General features: G+C 43.5%; 1 protein-coding gene across 2 annotated transcripts in view; it reads left to right on the top strand.

The window, feature by feature from the left end:
* Window positions 1-26,881, top strand: part of arhgap5 (Rho GTPase activating protein 5) — an 81,200-nt gene that overhangs the window by 6,428 nt on the left and 47,891 nt on the right. For both annotated transcript variants that reach the window (XM_038781236.1, XM_038781243.1), the window contains exon 3: window positions 41-176. In XM_038781236.1, coding sequence (XP_038637164.1) covers window positions 41-176 — 136 coding nt within the window. The remainder of the gene's footprint in view (window positions 1-40; window positions 177-26,881) is intronic.

The raw sequence follows: 26,881 nt of genomic DNA, 5'->3' as shown, positions 1-26,881 counted from the left end.
ATTCACAATTTTCTCTTTTGATAATTATTACCCTTCAAAGGGACAGAAACCGACATTACCATCAAGAAGGAATTGGGACAGCAATTACTTTGGGGTGCCTCTAGAAGATGTGGTTACTCCTGATCATCCTGTACCATATTTCATTGAAAGATGTGTGGAGTACATTGAATCTACAGGTAGGATACTGGAAATTAAATCTAACAACACTTGCAATATATTTAATAAAATCGTTGTTGGAGCACCAGTTCTGACTACTGGTTATTTTGCCGAATAATTTTAAATTTGTATCCTCTTGTTATTGACTCGCTCATCAATGGAAACAGTTTTTTGTTTACTCCTGAAACCTCACATAATTTTGGGTTCTTGTATTTAATCTCCCCATAATTTCTGCACTAAGGATAACAATCAAAGTTTCCCTAGTCTCATAATTAAATCTTTATACCATTGTAATAAATCTCTATGCTTCTGCCACTATTCTCAGCTTTCTTTGTATTTGTGCTACCATTGTCTTTTTAATTGCATGGGCTTCAATTTTGCCAAGGCATTTACTATGTGGAACCTCTCTAAAATCCACATACGCAACACTTCCAGTAAAAGGTGCGCTCATGCCTTTCTTGTTTTTAATTGTTTATTTTTGGTGTGTTCAAAACTTGGGTACTCGAGTTATAAGTTACATTGTGATGCAATATATGAAGATATATTGTGGACAAAATTGCTCCTGGTGCATTTTCCTATTTGGAAAATTTCAGTAAAAGAAGTGGTATTCAGGGTATTTTGGCATAGTGAGAATCATGCTTAAGGATGGAAGGAAACTGTTTTTGTTGTTGAGGTCTGATTGTGGAGCTCATTATGAATCCTTTTATTGTCATGGTGCCTAGTCTGCAATAATTTTCAGTTGACAATTGTGAAAAATTATGACTATCTTGTTTTATGACAGCACAAGTCTACTTCATAAAATTAAGTTAAGTTGATATAGAGCACAGCAGGTTTCAACTTAACATGATCACTGGTTAAACAGCTATAGCCATTCTAATTGTTTTGTGCAAAAAGAATGCAAAGAGGTCAAGACAGAACATTTTTTTATACATAAGTAGAGTTTTTTTTAATAGATTCTTGGAAATCGTGGAATCACAGGATTGTTTCAACAGAAGGAAGCCATTCAGACTGTCATGTCTGTGCCGGCTCTCTGACTGAGCAATATAATTAATGCTAATCTCCTGCCTTCTCCCTGTAGCCATGCACATTCTGTCTTTAAGGTAAAAACCCAATTTTCTGTTGAATGCTTTCATTGAATCAGCCTCCACTACATTCTTAGGCAGCACATTCCAGATCTCAACCACTCACTGCCGTAAAACATTTTTCCTCTTGTTTCCATTCCTACTTTTGCCAATTACCTTAAATTTGTGCTTTCTTCTTGATTCTTCCACCAGTGGGAGCATTACTTTCCCTCCCACTTGGTCCATATGCCTCATAATTTTGGCAATCTCTATTGAATCCCCTTTCCACCATCTCTTCTCCAAGTAGAATAATCCCAATCTCTTTCAAAGTAACTGAAGTTCCTCATCACTGGAACTATTCTTGTGAATTTTTTCTGTGCCGTTCCTGATGACTTCACAATCTTCCAAAAGTCCAGCGCCCAGAATTGGACACAATACTCCCACTGGGCATAGACAAGTACAAGTTGAATATAACTTCCTTGTTCTTGTCCAACATGCATCCAATAATAAAGCCTAGGATGGTCTATGCATTTTAAACCATGCTCTCAATTTCTCCTTCCTTAATGACTTGCGTCCCTCTGCTCCTGCACCCCCTTATCCTTTATTTTATATTGTGCCTCTGTGATATTCCAATCGATGTGAATTACTTCAGATTTTCCTGCTTCTTCATGGTTCACAACGCTTCCAGGTTTTGTATCTGCAAATTTTGAAATTATGCACTGAACGCTTGAGGTGTATCCAGAAAAGCAAGGGTCCCAACACTGATCCCTGGTGAACTCCATTACAAACTTTCAGTCTGAAAAGTATTCATTAATTTCTGTTTCCTGTCACTCAGCCAATTCTGTATGCATGTTGTACTGTCCCTTTTATTCCATGAGCTATAACTTTGGATATGAACAATGTCTTTTGGAAGTCTACGTACACCATACCAACAGTATTATCCTGCTTCACACACTCTCTCTTATATGTTTGAAAAGCTGTGAAATGTGATTTTGTTCCCTTCATAAGTCCATGCTTCACCTCCATTTGTCCAAGTGACTACTGTATTCATTTTGTCCTGAATTGGTTTTGGAAGTATCCCAGCACTGAAGTTAAATTGACTGGTCTGTAGTTGCTGGGCTTTATTCTTTTTTGAACAAGAGGATGTGCAACTTTCCAGTCCACTGGCACCTCCCCTGAATCTAAGGAACTGGAATATTATGGCCAGTGCCGTTGCAATTTCCATCTCATCTTGCTCTGGGGTCATCAACTTACAAGTACAGCTAGCCTATCCAACAACATCGCTATTAATTTTAAATCCTTCCAGTATCTGAATTACCTTTCCTCATGACTTGGGCAGCATCTTCCTTGGCAAAGATGAATGCAGAGCATTCATTTAATAACTCGGTTATGCCCCTGTCTCCATGCATAAATACCCTTCGATTCCTAATCAGCCCTGCTCCTTTTACCACTCTTTTACTATTTGTATGCTTTTGAAGACTTCTGGATTTCCTTTCATGTTGGCTTCCAGTCTCTTTCATACTCTCTTTTCTTCTCTTATTTGCATCTTCGACTCCACTTTGAACCTTCTGTATTTAGCCTGGTACTTGGTTGTATTAAAGAACAAAGAAAATTACAGCACAGGAACAGGCCCTTTGGCCCTCCCAGCCTGCGCCAATCCAGATCCTTTATCTAAACCTGTCGCTTATTTCCCTCTGTTCCCCGCCCGTTCATATATCTGTCTAGATGCATCTTAAATGATGCTATCGTGCCTGCCTCTACCACCTCCGCTGGCAAAGCGTTCCAGGCACCCACCACCCTCTGTGTAAAAAAAACTTTCCACGCACATCTCCCTTAAACTTTCCCCCTCTCACCTTGAAATCGTGACCCCTTGTAATTGACACCCCCACTCTTGGATAAAACTTGTTGCTATCCACCCTGTCCATACCTTTCACAATTTTGTAGACCTCAATCTCCCTCAACCTCCGTCTTTCCAATTAAAACAATCTTAATCTACTCAACCTTTCTTCATAGCTAGCACCCTCCATACCAGGCAACACCCTGGTGAACCTCCACTGCACACTCTCTAAAGCATCCACATCCTTCTGGTAACGTGGCGACCAGAACTGCACGCAGTATTCCAAATGTGGCTCAACCAAAGTCCTATACAACTGTAACATGACCTGCCGACTCTTGTACTCAATACCCCGTCCGATGAAGGCAAGCATGCTAAATGCCTTCTTGACCACTCTATCGACCTGCGTTACCACCTTCAGGGTATAATGGACCTGAACTCTCAGATCTCTGTACATCAATTTTCCCCAGAACTCTTCCATTGACCATATAGTTCGCTCTTTAATTTGATTTTCCAAAATGCATCACCTCGCATTTGCCTGGATTGAACTCCATCTGCCATTTCTCTGCCCAACTCTCCAATCTATCTATATTTTGTTGTATTCTCTGACAGTCCTCCTCGCTATCTGCAACTCCACCAATCTTTGTATCATCTGCAAACTTGCTAATCAGACCACCTATACCTTCCTCCAGATCATTTATGTATACTACAAACAACAGTGGTCCGAGCACGGATCCCTGTGGAACACCACTAGTCACCTTTCTCCATTTTGAGACACTCCCTTCCACCACTACTCTCTGTCTCCTGATGCCCAGCCAGTTCTTTATCCATCTAGCTAATACACCCTGAACCTCATACGACTTCACTTTTTCCATCCACCTGCCATGGGAAACTTTATCAAACGCTTTACTGAAGTCCATGTATATGACATCTACAGCCCTTCCCTCATCAATTAACTTTGTCACTTCCTCAAAGAATTCTATTAGGTTTGTAAGACATGACCTTCCCTGCACAAAACCATGCTGCCTATCACTGATACATCTATTTTCTTCCAAATGTGAATAGATCCTAACCCTCAGTATCTTCTCCAACAGTTTGCCTACCACTGACGTCAAGCTCACAGGTCTATAATTCCCTGGATTATCCCTGCTACCCTTCTTAAACAAAGGGACAACATTAGCAATTCTCCACTCCTCCGGGACCTCACCCGTGCTCAAGGATGCTGCAAAGATATCTGTTAAGGCCCCAGCTATTTCGTCCTTTACATCCCTCAGTAACCTGGGATAGATCCCATCCGGTCCTGGGGACGTCCACCTTAATGCCTTTTAGAATACCCAAAACTTCCCCCTTCCTTATGACGACTTGACCTAGAGTATTTAAACAGCCATCCCTAGCCTCAACATCCGTCACGTCCCTCTCCTTGGTGAATACCGATGCAAAGTACTCATTAAGAATCTCACCCATTTCCTCTGACTCCACGCATAAATTCCCTCTTTTGTCTTTGAGTGGGCCAATCCTTTCTCTAGTTACCCTCTTGCTCCTTTTATACGAATAAAAGGCTTTGGGATTTTCCTTAACCCTGTTAGCCAAAGATATTTCATGACCCCTTTTAGCCCTCTTTATTGCGCGTTTGAGATTCGCCCTACTTTCCTGATATTCCTCCAAAGCTTCATCAGCTTTGAGTCTGCTCGAATGCTTCCTTTTTCATCTTAGCTAGTCTCCAACTGATATCTGTCTTCAGCACATTTTTTCTTCTTTGTCTTGATCTCCAACTCTTTCATCATCAAGAGAGCTCTAGATTTGTTTTTCTCATCTTTTCCAGTCTGTTGGGAAAATACCTTGAATGTTCCTAAAGTATCATTTCTTTAAAGGCAGCCTGTTTTTCAGTTGCCATTTTTCCTGCCAACCTTTCAATTTGTGCCAGATATGTTGGAATCATTCTTGCCTCATTGAAGTTTGCTTTACCCTACTCAATTATTCTCTCTCCGGATTGTTCTCTGTCCTTTTCCTAAACCGTAAAATACAATAATCACTGTCCCCCAAAATGTTCTTGTACTAAAACCTGATCAATGTGGCTCGCCTCATTCCCAATAATCAGATCTATCCATGTCTCCTTGCTAATTGGACTGCAGACCTACTTGCTGTAGAAGAATTTCCCGGAACACGCTATATTAGCTCTTGTCCCTCTTGCCATTTACCACTATCCCAGTCTATATTGGAATAATTAAAATAACTACCTGTCTGTAGTTTCCTTGCAAATTTGTTCCTCTTTATCTTTCCCATTAGTTAATGGTCTGTAGACTGCACCGAGTGATGCATTTGCATCTTTCTGTTCCTTAGCTCTCGACATGTCCCCTCTGGGACATTCTCCCTCCAGAACTGCAGTGCTCTCCTTAATCTTCTTAATCTCCTCAACCTTTCTCCCCCTCTTTTCTTTCCTATATTTCCTGATCATCTTGTATCCAGGACTATTTAATACCTGGTCATGTCCTTTTGAGTCAGGTTTCTGTTATAGCCACAACATTGTATATCCACATGGCAATCAGAACCTATAAATCACCAATCTTATTTACCACACTCTGGGTATTCAGGTTAACCCTGATTTAGACTTTATTAGTTTCACTCTTCTTTCACTTAACTTTTTTCTGCTCTAGAGCTATCAATCTCCTAACATTATGTGCCCCTCAGTCTTCCTCTCTGATATTACTTTGGGTTCCCACACCCGAGCCAAAATAGTTTAAATCTTCCCCAGTACCGCTAGCAAATTGAGCTGCAAGGAAGTTAGTCCCAGCTCATTACAGGTTCAATTTTCCCCAGAATGTATCCCAAAACATTCTCTCCTGCACCACCTTCCCAGCCACTCATTCATAATCTGTATCCTCGTATTTCTGTACTCACTTGTGCGTGGTACTGGGAGTAATCCGGAGATTACAACTTTTGAGCTCCATTTAAAAAAAAATTTAGAGTGCCCGATTCATTTTTTCCAATTGAGGGACAATTTAGCGTGGCCAATCCACCTACCCTGCATATCTTTCTGCGTATGTGGTGCCCCCCCCCCCCCCCCCCCCCCCCCCCACAGACACACACACACACACACACACACACAGACACACAATCCTTGACCCAGGTATCAGGGAGGCATAACGCTATCCTGGATCCATGTCTATAGGTACAGAAATGCCTGTCAATTCCCCAAATTATTGAAGCACCGTTGCTCTTACGGAATGGGGATGAGAAACATATCAGCCATGATCGAATGGCAGAGCAGACTTGATGAGCCGAACAGCCTAATTCTGCTCCTATGTCTTATGGTCTTAGAGTCTTTGTGCCTCCTTGTACAGCTGAACCATTCATGATGCCATGAATGTGGCTCCAGCTGCATTCCCAGATGAACCATCACTCGAGTATTCAGAATTGAATACTGGTTGGAGAGTCAATGATCTTGTGTGATCCCTGCACGACCTACTTCTTTCTTTACAATTCCCTCCCTTCCTATATATTCTTAACTGTGGGATGGCCACACCTATAAACGTGCTGTCCACGAAGCTCTGAACGTCGCAGATGCACCACAGTGACACCAGCTGCTGTGTAAGCTCTGAAACCCACAGCTCAAGTTGCTGCACTGACATCCTGCACTAATAGTTATCCAGGTCACAGGACGTGTCCTGGAGTTTTTGTGTAGCACAGGTGCATCCTTGAGCAGCCGTGCCATCACTTTTCGATACTAACCCTTGCTACTATTAATAAACTTACTGCTGCTCATAAACCTTGCTACTGTTAATAAATCCACTCTACAATAGTAACTCGGTTTAAATTCTTAATTTTTCAGCTCCAAATTTGAGTCAGATTCTTGAGTTTCAATGGAAAAGTGATAAATAAATACCTAGTTTTCTGTGATGTCACACTTACTTTTCTTAGGAGCCCTCTGCTGGTTGTGCAGTGACTCTCTTGCTCTCTCACTCGCTGTTCCATTTATTCCTGGTGTGATCTCACCTCTCCTGTAGTGTGTCTCTCACAGTCTCTGCCACTCCTATTAACCCCGCTATTCCTTTTATCCTCGCTGTGCTCTCCCGCTGGTTTTGCAGTGACTCAGCTAAAATTTGGATCCACTCCAGCAAAAACTGAAAGGGCTAGCTTTTCAAAACTGTAGCAGGTGTTTAATGTTAAAATAAATATTGTTACTTTTATTTTGATTAATTTAGCATTATAAATTGCTGTATTTATGAAAGTATGATTGTGTCTGCTTTTAATGGAGGAGGGAATGATGCCAGGTGTACTCGGTTCTATCATTTGCAGTAATTTGCAACTATGCTCGTAATTATCAATTCAAAAACTTGTATTTGCTGTGAAAATATATTGCTGTCTGAATGCTATGAGATATGTCAATATAAAACAATTCTGAAGGATCTGGGCGGCACGGTGGCACAATGGTTAGCACTGCTGCCTCACAGCGCCAAGGACCTGGGTTCAATTCTGGTTCAACTCTTCCCGTGCGTGTGTGGGGGTTTACTCTAGTTGCTTGGGCTTTCTTGCATATTCAAAGATGTGCAAGTTAGGTGGATTGGCCATGCTAAAGGAAATTGCCCCATGGTGTCCAAAGATATGCAGGTTAGATAAGGTTACAGGGATAGGGTGGGGGGTGTGAGCCTAAGTAGGTTGTTCTTTCAGATGGTCAGTGCAGACCTGATGGGCAGAATGGCCTCCTGCTACATTGTAGCGATTCTATTGACTATGAATTGGGTGGCATACTTGGATGCAGGAGGCATCTATAAAGTATATTTGGCAGGCAAGTTGATTCACTCTGTGACTACTTGCATTACTACATGAAATGTCATGTTTGCAACTAAATCTTAAGGTATTATTGAAGTGAAGACCACGATTTATGGCTGGCACAAGTTGTGATTCAAGTCTTTCCATCTTTGAAAATAGAGGAGCATCATGGGTAGAGATGATTATCAGACAACTGAGTGCATGAATCTCTAATATGAGTGGTTGCTAAATTATCATTATTAAATTTGTTGCCCATCATCTTGTATTGGATTAAAAGAAGTTTCTTTCGGCTGAACATGGGAAAATCAAAGTCATTCAGGGCAGCAGGGTAGCATGGAGGGCAGCAGGGTAGCATAGTGGTTAGCATAAATGCTTCACAGCTCCAGGGTCCCAGGTACGATTCCCGGCTGGGTCACTGTCTGTGTGGAATCTGCACGTCCTCCCCCTGTGTGCGTGGGTTTCCTCCGGGTGCTCCGGTTTCCTCCCACAGTCCAAAGATGTGCGGGTTAGGTGGATTGGCCATGCTAAATTGCCCGTAGTGTCAGAATAAAAGTAAGGGGGGGGGGGGGTTGTTGGGTTACGGGTATAGGGTGGATACGTGGGTTTGAGTAGGGTGATCATGGCTCGGCACAACATTGAGGGCCGAAGGGCCTGTTCTGTGCTGTACTGTTCTATGTTCTATTGCCTTTGGATTCTACCTCGGATTGCATTTCCCAGCAGCCACATACACCCCTCTGCTTGTCAACTGTCTTGAGCCTGTTCGGAACTTTGGTGTCATATTTGACACTGAGCTGAGCTTCCAACTACATCTGTGTAAGATGAACTATTTCCGTCTCCATAACATTGCCCAACTCCACCCCTGCCTCAGCTCATCTGATAAAACCTTCTTTCATGCCGTGGTTATCTCTGGACAAGACTGTTTCAACATATTCCTGGACAGCCTGTCATACTTTCATTGTCCATAAACTTAAGTTTATCCAAAATACTTCTGCTTGGATCCTTATTCGCATCAAGCCCCATTCACCCATCCTGCCCTTGCTTCTCATCAAACAACTCAATTTTAAAATCCTATTCCTTGTTTTCGATTATCTCCATGACCTGGACCCTCCCCACCGGCTGGAGGCCTGTGTGTTCTCCAGCTCCATGACCCGTTGATATCTGCGCTCATCTAATTATGACCCCTTGAACGTTCCAGATTTTTAATTATGCCTATGCTTTAAACTGTTTTGGAATTCCCTCCTTAAACATGTCTGTCTTTCTACCTCTCATTCAGTGATGAGAAATTTCTACTGATTGGCAGATTTCCGACTTTGGCATCTTGGAAATCTCCCATTTTAAAAGTATGTTGCAATGTTCAGGGCTGGTCTGATGTATGGGGCTCAAACAATTCACAAAGCCTGGTATAATTCAGTGAGAGTGGGAACTGACAGTAGGGTTGTGGTTTTAGGACCAGCGAGCATGGGAGAGAGACAGAGACAGTCTTCCAATCACAGATTCTGTCTCTCCTACACTTGCTTTTCCAGCTCATCCCATCACTGGTTCCTTCCCGCTTGTATTTGTTGCTCCTCCAGGGGCAGAATCTATAATTGGAGCCGTAGTGAGAGAAAGAATCTGTGATTGGAGGTGGAGGAGCTGTTATTTTGGCTGGTATTATTGCCACCATGCAGGAGACTTTCAGTTGCACTGTCACCAATCGTTTTTTAACCATCTGCTGGATGACTAGCTTGACTGTTATGACTTCCTAAGGCAGGCCAAGAATTCTTCTTTGGAGGGAAAGAAAAATGGAGAGCCCTGAAGGCAGAAAATCTCTCACTGTTAAGCAATTGGTCACTTACCTGTCGCACTCTTTCCCTCCTGTGTGTGCTTTCCACGCCACATACTTTCCTCATTTTGTGAACTTTTACCCCTCTTAACTGTTTGATATAACTTACTTTGGCAGAGTTCATATTCTGCTCCTTTCTAGTGAGTGAGGTGACTGGAAAGTCAGCATCCCGGCCAAATCAGATAACTGTTAGACTTGAGAGTCCAAAAATCGACCAACTGCATTCATCTCATGCTGCTTTTACAATTCAGCCATCTCAAAGCATTTGCATTTCATCACATCATAAAAAAGTGCTAGAATTTTCTGGCCCTTAACGCTGCAGTGACTTTGCTGCTTTGCACTATAATGTGTACATAATTGTCACATGATTTTAAGACCTTTGTGTCCAGGGATGATAATTTTCAGACTTTTTCATATTTGGCCACTCTCATTGCTGCTTTCTCCTACTTTAAGATGCTCCTTAAAACTTGCCCCTTTGACTGAGCTTTTGGCAATGGAACCACAGAGCTCCTACAATGCCGAAGGAGGCCAGTTGGCCCATCGAGCCCCACCGATCCTCTGAAAGCGCACCATACCCAATCCCTATTCCCGTAACCCCACCTAACCTGCACATCCTGGGACACTAAGGGCATTTAGCATGCCCAATCTACCTAACGTGCACATCTTTGGACTGTGGGAAATCCATGGAGAACGTGCAAACTCCACACAGATAGTCACGCAAGGTTAGAATTGAGCCGGGGTCCCAGGCGCTGTGAGGGAGCAGTACTAACCGCTTTCCCACCGTGGCGGCCCAATCTGTCCTAATATTACCTCATGGGAACTGGTGTGGACCATTGAATGAAATCACGGCTTATCTGTGACCCAACTCCATATAGGCCGTTGCCCTATATTTAACATCTTTCAAAAATGTATTAAAATTAACTATTGACCCAGCATCAATTACTGTTTGTGAAAGTGAGTTTCAAATGTCTGCCAACCTTTGCGTGAAGAAGTGTTTCACTAATTTCTTCCTTGAAAGCTCTGATTCTAATCATTTGACTTTTCCCCAGTCCGAGACTCTTTAACTAGTTTCCCAATCGACCTTATCTGTAACTCTAAATAGCTTCGAAACTTCAAATAAATCTAAACTTTCTAAGTTCCAGAAAATACAACTCTAGTTTGTTTAACCTCTTATCGTAGTTTAACCCTTGGCTTGGAATCCAAGTATTATTCTGGTAAACCTGTGCTTCATTCTCTCCCAAGACCAAGATATCCTTTCTGAGATATGCTGGCAAAACTAATGGCAATACTCCAGGTATGGTGAAAACAGGTCCTTGCATAGCTGAAATATGACTTCTAATTACTTGTGTGCCAGTCTTCTGGATATCATGGCTGACCTTTTGGATTGCTTTCTTACTATTCATGACATTTTAATGATTTATATATTTCATCATATTGTATCATATTTTGGATTATAAAGCTTCTGGTAGTGTGTTGGGACATTTTATGTCATAGGCATCAAATATTTTAAAAAAATTGTTGGATGTACATTTTTGGCAAAACACAATCTATTTGTTTTTCAAAAGACTATAAAAGCGAAATATTGTTACATTGTTTAAAGTTATTTGATAATTCTCATTTTTTTAGTGTATTGAAAAACAATTTTAACTCCGTGACACAAACTGGACATGGAGAGAAGTTTTGTCTATGCAAGTGAGACATTTGATTGAGACTGGAAGATTGGACAATGTTCCATAGAACATTACAGTGCAGTACAGGCCCTTCGGCCCTCGATGTTGTGCCGACCTGTGAAACCACTCTAAAGCCCATCATTTATTCCATTATCATTCCAGAAGCTTTAGACTCAAACCTATAGACTGGAGCAGATTTATTGGAAGGCATGTAGGATGTCTGTTAGGAATTTCTCTCTACTGTCTCATACTTGAGCAGTCTATATTTGTTGAGCCAAAATATTGGAACTCCTTAATAACCAGTATTTTTGGATTACCTTCACCAGACTGCAGGGCATCCTGAAGGGGGAGGGTAGGCAGAGGTCATGGTACATGTTGGTACCAATGACATAGATAGAAAGAGGGATGAGGTTTGCATCAAGAATTCAGGGAGTTTAGTAGGAGACTAAAAAGCAAGACCTCTTGGGTTGTAATCTCTGGATTACTCCCAGTGCCACATGCTAGGAAGTGCAGAAATAGAATAGTGCAGATGAATGCATGGCTTAAGAGTTGGTGCAGATGGGGATGGTTTTAGATTCCTGGACCACTGGGACCATTTCTGGGAAAGGTGGGACCTGCACAAGCAGGACTATCTACATTTGAACCAAAGCAGGACTAACATCCTTGTTGCTGGGTTTGCTTGCAGCCTATTAGCAGAATGGGGACATAGCATAACACACAGAAGCAATCAAGTGAGAGGGAATACAATGGTAGTCAGTTTCAAGGGAGTAAGACTAGGCTGGGTGGCTTCTACTTTAATGCCAGGAGTATTACAGGTAAAACGGATAAGTTAAGGGCAAGGATTGACACTTAGAATTATGATATAGTAGCCATCACGGAGACGTGGTTTGAGGGAGGGGCAGGATTGGCAGCTCAACATCCCGGGTATAGAATCTTCAGGCGAGACAGAGGAAGGGGTAAAAGAGGAGGAGGCAATGCATTATTAGTTAAGGAGTCAGTTACTCCAGGAAGGAAAGATGATATCTTGGAGTGGGCATGAAATGAAGATTTGTGGGTAGAGCTTGGGAATAAAAAAGGGCCAGCCGCATTGCTAGGGGGGGGGAAATCTGTGGGTGGAGCCAGAGGACATTGGTTGGGTATTGAACGAATATTTCACACCTGTCTTCTCCAGGTAGATATGGAAATCAGGGAAAGAGATTGTGAGATTCTTTAGAAACTTGTCATAGGGAATGACAACGCATTGGAAGTGTTGGCAGACAAATCTCCAGGTCTGGATGAATTGTGTCCCAAGATGCTGTGGGAAGCGAGGGAGGAGATTGCAGGGGCTCTGACCCAAATTTTTCATTCCTCTCTGCTCTTGGGGAGGTGCCTAGGTACTGGAGAACAACTAATGTGGTCCCACTATTTAAGAAAGGCTGTAGAGATAAGCCAGGGAACTACAGACCAGTGAATCTCATGTCAGTGGTAGGGACACTAGTGGAGAAAATTCTGAAGGAGAGAATCTAACTCCACTTGGAGAGGCAAGGTTTGATCAGGAATAGTCAGTATGGCTTTGTCAGAGGGAGGTCATGCCCAACAAATTTGATTGCATTTTTTGAGCATGTGACCAGATGTGTAGAGGAGCGCAGTACAGTTGATGTAGTTTACATGGATTTCAGCAAAGCCTTTGACAAGGTCCCACATGGGAGACTTATAAAGAAGGCAAATGCACATGGGCTACAGGGTAACTTGATAAGGTGGATTCAAAATTGACTTAGCTGTAGGAGTCAGAGGGTGATGACAGATGACGGCTTTAGTGACTGGAAGCCAATGTCCAGTGGCACACCACAGGGATCTGTGTTGGGCCCCCTATTATTCGTTATTTATATAAACTGCATCAATGACTATATGGATAACACAAAGATTGGCTGGGTGGCTAACAGTGAGGTTGAGTGTCTTGGGTTACAGGAAAATATAGACTGGATGGTCAAATGGGCAGAAAAGTGGCAGATGGAATTTAACCCTGAAAAGTGTGAGGTGATACACTTTGGAAGGGGTAATGTGACAAGAAAGTATTTGATGAATGGCCTGACACTGGGAATTTGCAAGGAACAAAGAGACCGTGAGTGTTTGTCCATAGATCTCTGAAGGCACATTATTAGGATGGTGAAAAAGGCATATGGAACACTTATCTTTCTTACTCGAGGCATAGATTACAAAAGCAGGGAAGTCATGTTGGAGTTGTATAGAACTTTGGTGAGGCCACAGCTGGAGTACTGTGTGCAATTCTAGGTCGTCACATTATAGGAAGGATGTGATTGCACTGGCGATTCACCAGGATGTTGCCTGGGATGGAACATTTAGGTTATGCAGAGAGGTTGGATCGACATGGGTTGTTTTTGTTGGAGCAGAGAAGACTGAGTGGCGTCTTGATCAAGGTGTACAAGATTGAGGGGCATGGGTAGGGTGGATAGGGAGCAGCTGTTCCCTTTAGTTGAAGAGTCAGTTACGAGGGGACACAAGTTCAAGGTGGGGGGATTTGAGGAAAATCCTTTTTACCGGGAGGTTGGTGACGGTTTGGAATGCACTGCCTGGGAGGGTGGTACATACAGGCTGCCTCACATCCTTTAAAAAGTACCTGGGTGAGTACTTGGCACGGCATAACAATCAAGGCGATGGGCAAAGTGCTGGCAAATGGGATTAGGTAGGCAGATCAGACGTCTTTTATGCCTTGGTGCAAACTCGATGGGCTGAAGGGCCTCTTCTGCAGTATTCTGTGATTCTGAACAGCCCTACCAGGAGGCTCACCACCACCTTCTCAAATGCAGCTACGGATGGCCATTATATGCTGGCCATTGCAACCTTTCATATGGTTTGTTACACAAACGCCTCCCTTCTACCAGCTCTTCGTAACTTGGTTCCACTCTTGTCTATCTGCTCCTAAACAGAGCATTTTCAGTAATAGCATTTCTCTCAGCCCCATACTGCTAATGCCACAGTCCCCTAAGGATCTGCACAAAGATGTACAGTTCAGGTGGATTTGTCATGATAAATTGCCCGTGGGTTAGGTAGCGTTGCTGGATTACAGGGATAGGGTGGAGATGTGTGCTTAAGTAGGGTGCTCTTGCCAAAAGCCAGTGCAGATTCGATGGGTGGAATGGCTTCCTGCACTGTTAATTCTATGATCCAGTTTTGATTGCTCCTTCCTTATCTGCTTACGCGTGGCAACATCATTTTTGTTATTCTTACAAGGGACGCAGAGGTTCGACCAGCATTTATTACCCACCACTAATTGCCCTTGAGGTGGTGGTGAGCTGGTGCCTTGAACCACTGGAGCCCAAATGATGTAGGTAGACTCACAGTGCTGTTTGGGCGGTAGTTCCAAGATTTTGAGCCAGCGGCAGTGAAGGGACAGCGATATATTGCAAGTCAGGATGGTGAGTTACTTGGAGAGTAACTTCCAATGTATTTGCTGCCCTTGTCCCTCTAGATGGTAATGGTTGTGAGTTTAGAACGTGCTGTCTCAGGAGCCTTGGTGAGTTCCTGCAGTGTGTCTTGTAGATGGTACACACTGATGCTACTGTCTGTCAGTGATTAATGTTTGTGCAAGGGGAGTCAATCAATTGGGCTGCTTTGTCCTGGATGGTGTTGAGCTTTTTGAGTGTTGTTGGAGCTGCACTCATCCAGGCAAGTGGAGGGTATTCCATCGCGCTGCTTACTTGTGCCTTGTAGATGGTGGACAGGCTTTGGAGGGGTCAGGTTGTGAGTTACTCGCTGCAGAATTCCTAGCTTTGGACCTGCTATTGTAGCCACAGTATATGTGGCTCGACCAGTTTGATTTCTGGCCAGTGATAACCCCCAGGATGTTGTTGGTAAGGATTCCTTGATGATATCATTGAATGTAAAGGCCGATGGTTAGATTATCTCTTGTTGGAGATGGTCATTGTCTGGCACATGCATGGCGCAGATGTTACTTGCCACTTGCCATCTGAAGCTTGGATATTGTTCAGGTCTTGCTTCATTTGGACGTGGACTGCTTCAGTATCTGAAGTGTTGTGAATGATGCTGAACATTGTGCAATTGTCAGGAAACATACCTGCTTATGATCTTATGACGGAAGGAAGATTGAAACAGCTGAAGATGGTTGGGCCTAGGTCACTACCCTGAGGAATACCTGGAGCTGAAATGACTGACCTCCAGCATCCACAACCATCTTCCTTTGTGCCAGGTATGATTCTAGTGCAGAGATTTCCTCTCCAATTCCCATTGACTTCAGTTTTGCTCGGGTTCCTTGATGCCGAGGGGAGTCGCTCTAATCTTGCCTCTGGAGTCCAGCTCTTTTGTCTATGTGTGAACCAAGGCTGGAATGAGGTCAGGAGCTGAGTGGCACTGCCGGAACCCAAACTGAGGGTCAGTGAGAAGGTTATTGCTGAGTAACTGCCACTTGATTGCACTATTGATTACACCTATCATTCATTTGCTGAGAATCGGGAGTAGACCGATGAGGTGGTAATTGGTAGGGTTGAATTTGTCCTGCACTTTGTGGATAGGACACATCTGGTCAATTTTCCACATTGCTGAGTAGATATCAATGTTGCAGCTGCACTGGGACAGTTTGGCTCGGGGCATGGCTTGTACTGGAGATCTTTAATATTATTGCTGGTATGTTGTCAGGCCCCATAGCCATTGCACTTTCTTGATATCAAGTGGAGTGAATTGAATTAGCTGGATACTGGCATCTCTGATACTAGGGACCTGCGTAGGAGGTTGAGATGGAGCATTCACTTTGAACTTCTGTCTTTTGCACTTAAGTGCTGGGCTCCATATTTGTGGCGCATCCTCCATTTGTTTAATTGTCCACCACCATTCACGATGGGATGTGGCAGATCTGCGGAGCTTAGATCTGATCCATTTGGTTGTGCATTACTTAACTTTATGCTCATATTTATTTTCAGATGTATTGTCAGTTTCCATATATACACTGATGCTACCCAACATATCTAACACCGTATTTCAGTTCTTCTGCTGCATCTTGGGTAGACTTTATAACCATTAATGGTCATGTCTTTCGCACTTATGACCCAGACCCTGGAATTCACCCCCTCAACTCCTCTATCTATCCAACTACTTCTCCTTTAAGATTCCTATTTAAAACTTAACACCTTTCAAATCAATCTTTTGGTAATGCTTTTTTAGTATATCCAGCTATTTTATTTGATAACTGCTCCCTGAAGCATTTCAGACTGAATGATCTTACTCATGAAGTTCAAATTCAAAAAATTGAAATATTAAACAAAATGGAGAAACTTTAAAAAAAAAAAATAACTTGTGATGGGTAGCTAGGATATAGCACAACTGAGAAACCTATCCCCTCATTCACCACCCTCTCTCCCACCCTCACTCCATTTCCTCATGGTCACATACCATCCATAACCATGCACTGCATTTCCACTCTGCCAGCTGTGGAACAGTGTCAGTTCCATTTTCCCTTTTTCTTGTAATAACAAATCTGATCTCTCTTCATCTGGTTTAGCTCACTGGGCTAAATCGCTGGCTTTTAAAGCAGACCAAGCAGGCCAGCAGCACGGTTCCCGTACCAGCCTCTCCGGACAGGCGCTGGAATGTGGCGACTAGGGGCTTTTCACAGTAACTTCATTGAGCCTACTCGTGACAAGTGATTTTCATTTTCATTTCCATTCATGCTTGAAAGTGGAAACTCAGTAGTCAGGAGAGTTATGCCTGAGTCCTGTATATTTACAGTGTCATAATTTAAGGGGTGGGAAATTTATGGCACTTGGCTGATCACCATGCAATCAAATATCATGGATATTATATTTTCGAGGAGAAAAATAAGCTGGTATACTCTGAACATCAATCTTCTGTGCAAATGCATTTCTTGATGTGTTGTCATCAACTAGCACAAATACGTCTTGTTGGGCAAGCACTGTCTTCTTTGGAGTTACTGTGCAATTCTTCACAGTCTCTTCGTTTTGAAATTGCTTCATCAGTGGGCAGTACGATAGCACAGTGGTTATCACAGTTCCTTCACAGCTCCAGGGTTCCAGGTTCCATTCCGGCTTGGGTCACTGTCTGTGCGGAGTCTACACATTCTCCCCGTGTGTACGTGGGTTTCCTCTTTGTGCTCTGGTTTCCTCCCACAGTCCAAAGAAGTGCAGGTTAGGTGGATTGGTGATGATAAATTGTCCTTTGTGTCCAAAAAGATTAGGTGAGGTTGCTGGGTTACGAGGATAGGGTGGGGTGCTCTTTCCTAAGGGCCAGTGCAGACTTGATGGGCTAAATGGCCTCCTGCACTGTAAATTCTGTGAAATCAAATTGTTTAATTTAAAAATGGCCCCTGTATAGTTTAAATGACTGAATAATTTGATTTTTTTTTGTAGTTAAAAAATGAAAAATTATCGAAGGTAGACTCCATTTGTCTGGTAGAGAATATGAAATGGACAACATAGGCAAATGCAAACAATTAAATTTGTAGTTCCCAAATAGGCCAGTTAGGTTAACTTCGGTAGTAGGGAAGATGCTGGAATCTATTATCAAGGAAGAAATAGTGAGGCATCTAGATGGAAATTATCCCATTGGGCAGACGCAGCATGGGTTCATAAGGGCAGGTCGTGCCTAACTAATTTAGTGGAATTCTTTGAGGACATTACTAGTGCAGTAGATAACGGGGAGCCAATGGATGTGGTATATCTGGATTTCCAGAAAGCCTTTGACGGGTTGCTGCATAAGATAAAGATACATGGCATTAAGGGTAAAGTAGTAGCATGGATAGAGGATTGGTTAATTAATAGAAAACAAAGAGTGGGGCTTAATGGGTGTTTCTCTGGTTGGCAATCAGTAGCGAGTGGTGTCCCTCAGGGATCCGTGTTGGGCCCACAATTGTTCACAATTTACATAGATGATTTGGAGTGGGGACCAAAGGCAATGTGTCCAAGTTTGCAGACGACACTAAGATGAGTGGTAAAGCAAAAAGTGCAGAGGATACCGGAAGTCTACAGAAGGATTTGGATAGGTTAAGTGAATGGGCTAGGGTCTGGCAGATGGAATACAATGTTCACAATTGTGAGGTTATCCATTTTGGTAGGAATAACAGCAAAAGGGATTATTATTTAAATTATAAAATATTAAAACACGCTGCTCTGCAGAGAAACCTGGGTGTGCTATTGCATGAGTCGCAAAAAGTTGGTTCACAGGTGCAACAGATGATTAAGAAGGCGAATGGAATTTTGTCCTTCATTGCTAGAGGAATGGCGTTTAAGACGAGGGAAGTTATGCTGCAATTGTATAAGGTATTAGTGAGGCCACACCTGGAGTATTGTGTTCAGTTTTGGCCGCCGTACTTGAGAAAGGACATACTGGCGCTGGAGGGTGTGCAGGGGAGATTCACTAGGTTAATCCCAGAGCTGAAGGGGTTGGATTACGAGGAGAAGTTGAGTAGACTGGGACTGTACTCGTTGGAATTTAGAAGGATGAGGGGGGATCTTATAGAAACATATTAAATTATGAAGGGAATAAATAGGATAGATGCGGGCCGGTTGTTTCCACTGCCGTGTGAAAGCAGAACTAGCGGGCATAGCCTCAAAATAAGGGGAAGTAGATTTAGGACTTAGTTCAGGAGGAACTTGTTCACCCAAAGGGTTGTGAATCTATGGAATTCCTTGCCCAGTGAAGCAGTTGAGGCTCCTTCATTAAATGTGTTTAAGATAAAGATAGATTGTTTTTTGAAGAATAAAGGCATTAAGGGTTATGGTCTTCGAGCTGAGTCCACAAAAGATCAGCCATGATCTCATTGAATTGCGGAGCAGGCTCGAGGGGCCAGATGGCCTACTCCTGCTCCTAGTTCTTATGTTCACTTCAGGCCAGTTTGGAGAACCCATTCATACAGGAATCTTTAAATTTAATCAGAACCTTTGGGGAATTGTGATGTGGAGATGCCGGCATTGGACTGGGGTGAGCACTTCTCCAGCTTCCACCCTAAATACATTAAAGAAGCCACCCCCTATGGACAAGCCCTCCGTATACACAGGATCTGCTCAGACGAGGAGGAGGGTAACAGACATCTACAGACGCTGAAAGATGCCCTCGTACGAACGGGATATGTTGCTCGACTCATCGATCGACAGTTCCAACACGCCACAGCAAAAAACCGCACCGACCTCCTCAGAAGACAAACCGACAGAGTACCCTTCGTTGTCCAGTACTTTGCCGGAGCGGAGAAACTACAACATCATCTTCGCAGCCTCCAACACGTCATCGATGAAGATGAACATCTTGCCAAGGTCGTCCCCACACCCCCACTACTTGCCTTCAAACAACCGTGCAACCTCACCAAATCATTGTTTGCAGCAAACTACCCAGCCTTCAGAACAGCGACCATGACACCACACAACCCTGCCATGGCAGTCTGTGCAAGACGTGCCAGATCATTGACACGGATACCACCATTACACGTGAGAACACCACCCACCAGGTACGCGGTACATACTTGTGCGACTTGGCCAACGGTGTCTACCTCATACGCTGCAGGAAAGGATGTCCCGAAACGTGGTACATTGGCGAGACCATGCAGATGCTGCGACAACGAATGAATGGACATCGCGCGACAATTACCTGGCAGGAATGTTCCCTTCCAGTCGGGGAACACTTCAGCAGTAAAGGGCATTCAGCCTCTGATCTCCGGGTAAGTGTTCTTCAAGGCGGCCTTCAGGACACGCGACAGCGCAGAATCACTGAGCAGAAACGTATAGCCAAGCTCCCCACACATGAGTACGGCCTCAACCGGGACCTGGGATTCATGTTGCATTACATTCATCCCCCAACATCTGGCGTGGACTTGCAAATTCCTACCAACTGTCCGGGCTTGAGACAATTCACACCTCTTAAACCTGGGGTTACCCCTATCTCTAGATCTGTAAAGATTCAATGACCTGCAAATGCTCGCATTCTAAGCATTGTCTGGCATCTTTGAATTTGTCCATATATATGTTTCTTCATTCACCTGAGGAAGGAGCAGTGCTCCGAAAGCTAGTGTTTGAAACAAACATGTTGGACTTTAACCTGGTGTTGTAAGACTTCTTACTTTGGGGAATTGAGTGGTGGTGTCATGACATCATAATGTATATACATGGGAGACAGATCAGGAAGGTAAGAGCCCATAGGTTCCAGGGCAGGTAGGCAAATTGGACCCAAATTGGCTTAGTGGCCGGAGGCAGAAGGTAAAGGGTGATGTTTTTATCTGGAAGCCTGTGTCCCGTGATATATCACAGGGATTGGTGTGGGGTCCCTTGCTGTTTGTAGTGTATATTAATGATCTAGACGTGAATGCATGAAGTGTGATCAGTAAGTTCGCAGATGACAAGAAAATTAGTGGTGTAATAAATAGCGTGGAGCTTTGATTACAGGACAAAATAGATGGACTGGTCAGATGGGCAGGACAATGGCAAATGGAATTTAACTTTGTAAAGTGTGTGGTGATACATTTTTGGAGGACGAATAATACAAGGGAATTCAATGACCGCTAGGACACTAGGAAGTACAGAGGACCAGAGGAGCCTTGGGGTGCATGTCCAAAGATCCCTGAAGGCAGCAGGACTGGTAGATAAGTTGATGAAGGCATACAGGATGCTTGCGTTTATTTATTTCCTTTAGGGAAGGAAATCTTGTATCTGGTCTGGCCTACATGTGACTCCAGACCCACATCACTGTGGTTGACTCTTAATTGCCCTCTGCAGTTAAGTCATTCAGTTTTAAGGGCAATTGGGGATCAGCAACACATGTTGACCGTGCCAGTGACCCTCCATTCCCATGAAAGAATAATTTAAAAATGTATAATCTGTTGCAATATTTTACACTGTTACTTATTGCACATTATAACCACTAGATCCTTCTGTAGGTACTAACATACTTTTCTGTTTCATTTAGCTATTTTAATAAGGTCAAGTTTTAAATAGAACTGGTTGTATGAGGATTTGAATTTTGAGATATTCCATTAAACAAAGGATGCATTGTAATGGTTCAGTCATGAAATGTACAGTTAGAATCTTGTATGTCAAAGATCAGACATTGTAAAGAAATATATTTTTCTACTTAAGTGGATATTGTTGACATGATGGACTGTCTCTCTAGTCTGTCCCCAGTCTGTTTCTCACCTTGTGAATCACAACATATACAATTCCCACCCCACCTAAAACTGATGTGAAAAACCAGGCCAATGTGGGAAGAACAAAACTGGGAAATTACATTTTAACTCTCTTAGGCAATCAAAATCAGTCGAAGAGATTATTCTTGGCCTGATAATTTTATGGGGTTTCCGACCTTTTGCACGCCGTCCCAGCCAGAAGCTGATTCCACACTCAATTGAAGGAAGTTGACAAGTTGGCACCCAAGCCTGTGAGTAAGCATTCTGTTCCAGATAGCTATTATTCTCTCTGAGGAACCACTTCCTGACATTCAAGATCTGTCTTATAGAGCTTCACATTTTTACCCTTCATCTTTCCAAACATTTAATTGGAACAAACTGTCAAGTGAGACACACATCTGTTCCCATCATCATCTTCTAAACCTTGATTAGATCACCCCTAAGTCTACACTTCTCTGATATATAGAATCCCACCTCTTATATTCTATTTTGCTAATTTAAGATGTTTGACTAAATCTCATGACCCTCCGATGTGCCCTTTCCAAAGCCTCAATATCACCCATGATATGAGGAGAATTGGACACACTGATATAACTGTGGACAGATTTTGTAACGGGAAAGTAGTGTTCAGTCTTGTAATCAAGTGTGCAATGAATGCACCCTCAAAAATATATTTGTCCCAGCAATTGCTTCATGTCATGGCTCATGAATTGATGTACTTGGAACACTCATTACATTTTTTGAACTTTTTTTCCCCTGACAGGTCTATATGTGTTTAAAATTCGCCCTACTCAATAGCACAACACTGCACTTTTCCAAGTTGAACATCATTGGCCAGACACAAATCCAGCCCCCAATGCATCTGATCCTCCTGAAGTAGTCGAGCACCATCCTGGCATGTGCACAAATCTTTCATCTGCAAATTTGCAAATTGTGCTCTGTGCTTGGATCTAGTTCATTAACACCTGTGTGATACCACGGATGCCTCCAAGTAGATCAAAGTACATTTGTAATTACTATCTACCTTGCAGCCTGTTCTTAATATCTTACCAGTTAATATAATGGACTTATTAATAAAATTGAAGTCCATGGAATTAAAGGAACAGTGACAGCATGGTACAAAATTGGTAAAGGAACAGAAGAGAGTACTGGTGATATCTATTTTTCAAACTGGAGGGGTGCATACAGTGGTGTTCCCGAGGGTTAGTATTAGGCCAACTATTGATTTTGATTTATATTAATAATTTGTACTTGGGTTATACTTTTATTCTTCAATGTGATGTCAGCATTTGTTGCCTATTGCGAATTGTCTTTGCATTGAGTGGCTTTAGAAGTCAGTTTAGAGTAAAGCTCGTTGCTGTGGGTCTCGATTCACATGTAGGCCAGAAAAGAAGGCGGATTTACTTCCTTGAAGTTCATTAGTGAACCAAATGACAATCGATGACAGGAGATTAGTTTTCATTTCCAGATTTATTAACTGAATTCAAATTCAACCAGTTTCTATGTATCCATGACCCCAGATTATTAGCCTGAGGCTCTGGATTACTAGCCCAGTTCCACTATGCCATCTTCTTTACAGGGAAGACTTTAAATGTTTGTAGATGATATAGAATTCTGAAATCGAGTAATCAATTAGGTGGGCAGTAACAAACTTTAGATAGAAAACTTTAGATAGCCATGCATCCCAATAGGTCCAAGCTGTGTTTAAGCTATCCTTCAACCTCTTCTCATCCTTCCTCATTTGCCATTCTTTAACCCACTAAAATCAAAGAAGTACCATGACAGTCCAGGTATGGACTGGAGATTGACCTGACAGTCTTTTGTCTTGAGGGTTTGAGTTGTAATTGTACTTTCCGCTGTTGTAATTTCAACAGCACAATGCTTATTGAGTAGTTTAAAATGCAATCCCTGCCAAAATCCCCTCAGTTTCAGACACGCCCAGAACATATGTACATGATTCGCCGGACTTCTCCCCGCCCCTCCCATACCTGTCCTCCACTTCCCCAAAAAGCCTACTCATCCGGGGCACAGTGTGGACCACTTGAACTGGATCAGGCTGAGCCTGGCACACGACGAGGATGAATTGGCTCTTTTTAGGGCCTTCTCCCATAACCACCCCCCCAATCCTTTCACTTCCTCTTCACCTCCCCGATTGGGACCCCTTCCTTTCCACTCCATCAATTCCTGACCCTGATCTGAGACCCTCCCCACCCCAACCCCTGTTTTGACATCTTATCTTGTAGTCCCCTTAGATGTACCGAAATCCGTTCCCACCTGGTAACTCAAACTCCTCATCTTACTCCTCCAGGCTCCTCAATGAAGAGATCCCCAAATGTCTCAATCACTGCCCGCTGCCAACTTCTACAGGCCCCATCCAGCACCCCCTGGAGTGAACCGGTGATTGTCACAGATCGGCGACCATAACGACGCTCCCTCCAGTCTCATATACTGCCTCCATTGCCCCCACACTCCTGCTAGCTCATTGTCGCTGACCAATTGCATCGCCTCCTCGGGCGTCCCGAAGTACAGCTCCCGACGCTTATAGGTCACTCACAGGCGCGCCAGGTACAACATGCCAAACTTCACCTCTTTCTTAAAGAGCGCTGCCTTCACTTTGTTGAAGCGAGTTTTCCTCTGAGCCAACTCCATACCCTGGTACTGGTATACACGCAGCTCGCTGCCCTCCTAGGTACAGCGCCTCGTCTGCCTGGCCCAGCTCAAGATCCGTTCCTTATCCAAGAACCGGTGCATCTGCACCGCCGTAGCTCTCGGTGGCTCGTTTCCCTGCTGCTTCCTCATCAGCGCCCTGTACATCTGGTCCACTTCCAAGGGCCAAAGAAATACCCCCTTTCCCAGCAGCTTCTTGAACATTCGAGCAACATACACGCCGGCGTCTGCTCCCTTGCCGCCCACGACAGTGCCGCGATCCTCAGATTTTGCTGCCACCTCTGTTGATCTCGTGTCATCCCCATCTCCACTGCCATCGAGGCAAAATGCTCCTCGTTCTCCCCCATCATCTCCTCCACCTTCTGGATCGCCTAGCTCTGGGCCTCCATTATCGCGTCCACCACCCTAGCCAGGTCCTCAAAATTCTCCTTCCACTGCTGGGGAAACTTCTCATTAAGGAAGCCCACCAGCTGCTCCGACGACCACTGAGAGGGTAGGACCGATCCCTGACCTTCCGCCGTCAGCAGGGTAGCATGGTGGTTAGCATAAATGCTTCACAGCTCCAGGGTCCCAGGTCCGATTCCCGGCTGGGTCACTGTCTGTGTGGAGTCTGCACGTCCTCCCCCTGTGTGCGTGGGTTTCCTCCGGGTGCTCCGGTTTCTTCCCACAGTCCAAAGATGTGCGGGTTAGGTGGATTGGCCATGCTAAATTGCCCGTAGTGTCCTAATAAAAGTAAGGTTAAGGGGGGGGGGGGGGGGGGGGGTTGTTGGGTTACGGGTATAGGGTGGATACGTGGGTTGAGTAGGGTGATCATGGCTCGGCACAACATTGAGGGCCGAAGGGCCTGTTCTGTGCTGTACTGTTCTATCTTCTATGTTCTATGTTCTGTGTCACAGGCACCACACCAGCTATCACTAACTGCTTCGTTCTTTTTCGGCCACTTCTGGTCCACAAATCCATCCAGCTGTGGGGCACTCTCCTTCCACCCTTCCTGCACCTTTTTCTAATCAAAAAATCCGCCCGATAACCGGGGAAAAGGTCCACAAATTCCACCCCGAGTGGGAGCCACCAAATGTACGACCACTCACACCATGGCCGCCACTGGAAGTCCCGTACATGCTTTCTTGAATAAGACATTCATTTCACACTCCCTCCGATTTAGGGAAGATTGGATGATAATCCTTCAGCAACCCGGGCTATAAACGATCCTGACCAGGCAACAGATCCACACAAAGGATAACCAGGCTTCCCAGTACCCCTGCCTCTCAATTTTCATTTAATTCTGTACATCTACCGTATTTGTTGTTATCATCCTCTTCCTTGGTAAACACCAATACAAAATATTAATTATTTTAGCTTTGTCCTGTGCCTCCACTCGTAAATCACTTTGTCCCTAATTTGACCCACTCCACCACTTATAAGTATGCTATTTACATGCCGGTAAAATACTTTTGTGTTGCCTTTTTTTTCCCCTTTTATGTTGACTGCCATTCTATTCTCATATTCTCTCTTCCATGAGTATTAATTCCTTTTTCACTTCCCCTCTCAACCTAGACTAGTATTTGGCCTGGTCCTCGCTTATGGAACTCTCTCCTTTACTGATTCTTCATATTCTCTTTCACCTTTAGCATCCAGTGAGTCTTGGCATTGGTTCCCCTACCTTTCACCCTTCTTGGAATATACGTAGTCTGCAAATGACGAATCTCCTCCTTAAAAGATCGCCCATTGTTCTGTCACAGTTCTTCTTGTCAGTCTTTGGTTCTGTTTTAACCTGGCTGGATCTTTTCTAATTGCATTGAAGTTGGCCCTCTTTGAATTTAGAAGTTCTAGTTTAGTTTGTTCTTCACACACACGTCATTCCCCAACACCAGATCCAGTAATGCCTCCTTTCTAGTTGAGCCAAGAATACTTACTGGTCAAGGAAGTTCTGCTGAATATATTTCAGAAATTCCTCCTCCTCTTTGCCCTTTATACCTGTTGGAGTCCCCCTATTTCACCTACAAAGAAATATATAGTTCTTGCACATCTGTGATTACCCTGCAGATTTGCTCCTCTATATTGCTCTCTTTATTTGGGCATCCTTTGTTCCCAACATTGCAATGTCTTCCTCTCCTACCTCCCTGTTTTCCTTCCCTAACTTTTCTGAACACTATATTCTTGAAAGTGCCCAGTCTCTCCATTTTTAAGTCACGTGTATTGTTATTCCCATTGGACCATCTATGTTTGAGCAAATCTGTCGTCTCTTTACAGTTGTACGTATTTGGCCCAATTTATTTCGATAATCATATTTCTGTGCAACTATTTGTGCTTGTAGCTCATCAACCTTTTTCAATACACCTTGAATTTACATACATGCGTTGTAAATGTACATGGCATTATAAATCCATCTCTGCATTCCTTGTAGCCCATAGGCCATTTCTATTTAATGTAGTACATTCTCTAGTACAATCCAACACTCACTTTGTACACCTTAATCCTCCTTTTTATTTGTATATGCTGGTGCCCATTTCCCTGCCAATTTAGTTTAAATGTTCTCCGACCACATCAGAACATTGGTTCTAGTAGTTTTGAAATACAACTTGTTCTTTTGAATAGGTGCATCTTGCCCTAAAATCTGAAGTCCTCCTTCCTGCATCATGCTACAAGCTACTGCTACAAGCTACGTGTTGAGTATAAAAATAGAGAAGGGTTGATAGAGATGTATGGGAACCAATGCAGGAAGTTGGAAGGTAGTAAAACAGGGACAGAAACAAAAGGAAGTGAGGG

Source organism: Scyliorhinus canicula, chromosome 2 (genome assembly GCF_902713615.1).
Source record: "Scyliorhinus canicula chromosome 2, sScyCan1.1, whole genome shotgun sequence".
Taxonomy (NCBI): domain Eukaryota; kingdom Metazoa; phylum Chordata; class Chondrichthyes; order Carcharhiniformes; family Scyliorhinidae; genus Scyliorhinus; species Scyliorhinus canicula.
The sequence above is the reverse complement of the archived record's forward strand: the minus strand, read 5'-3'. Positions and strand labels throughout refer to the sequence as shown.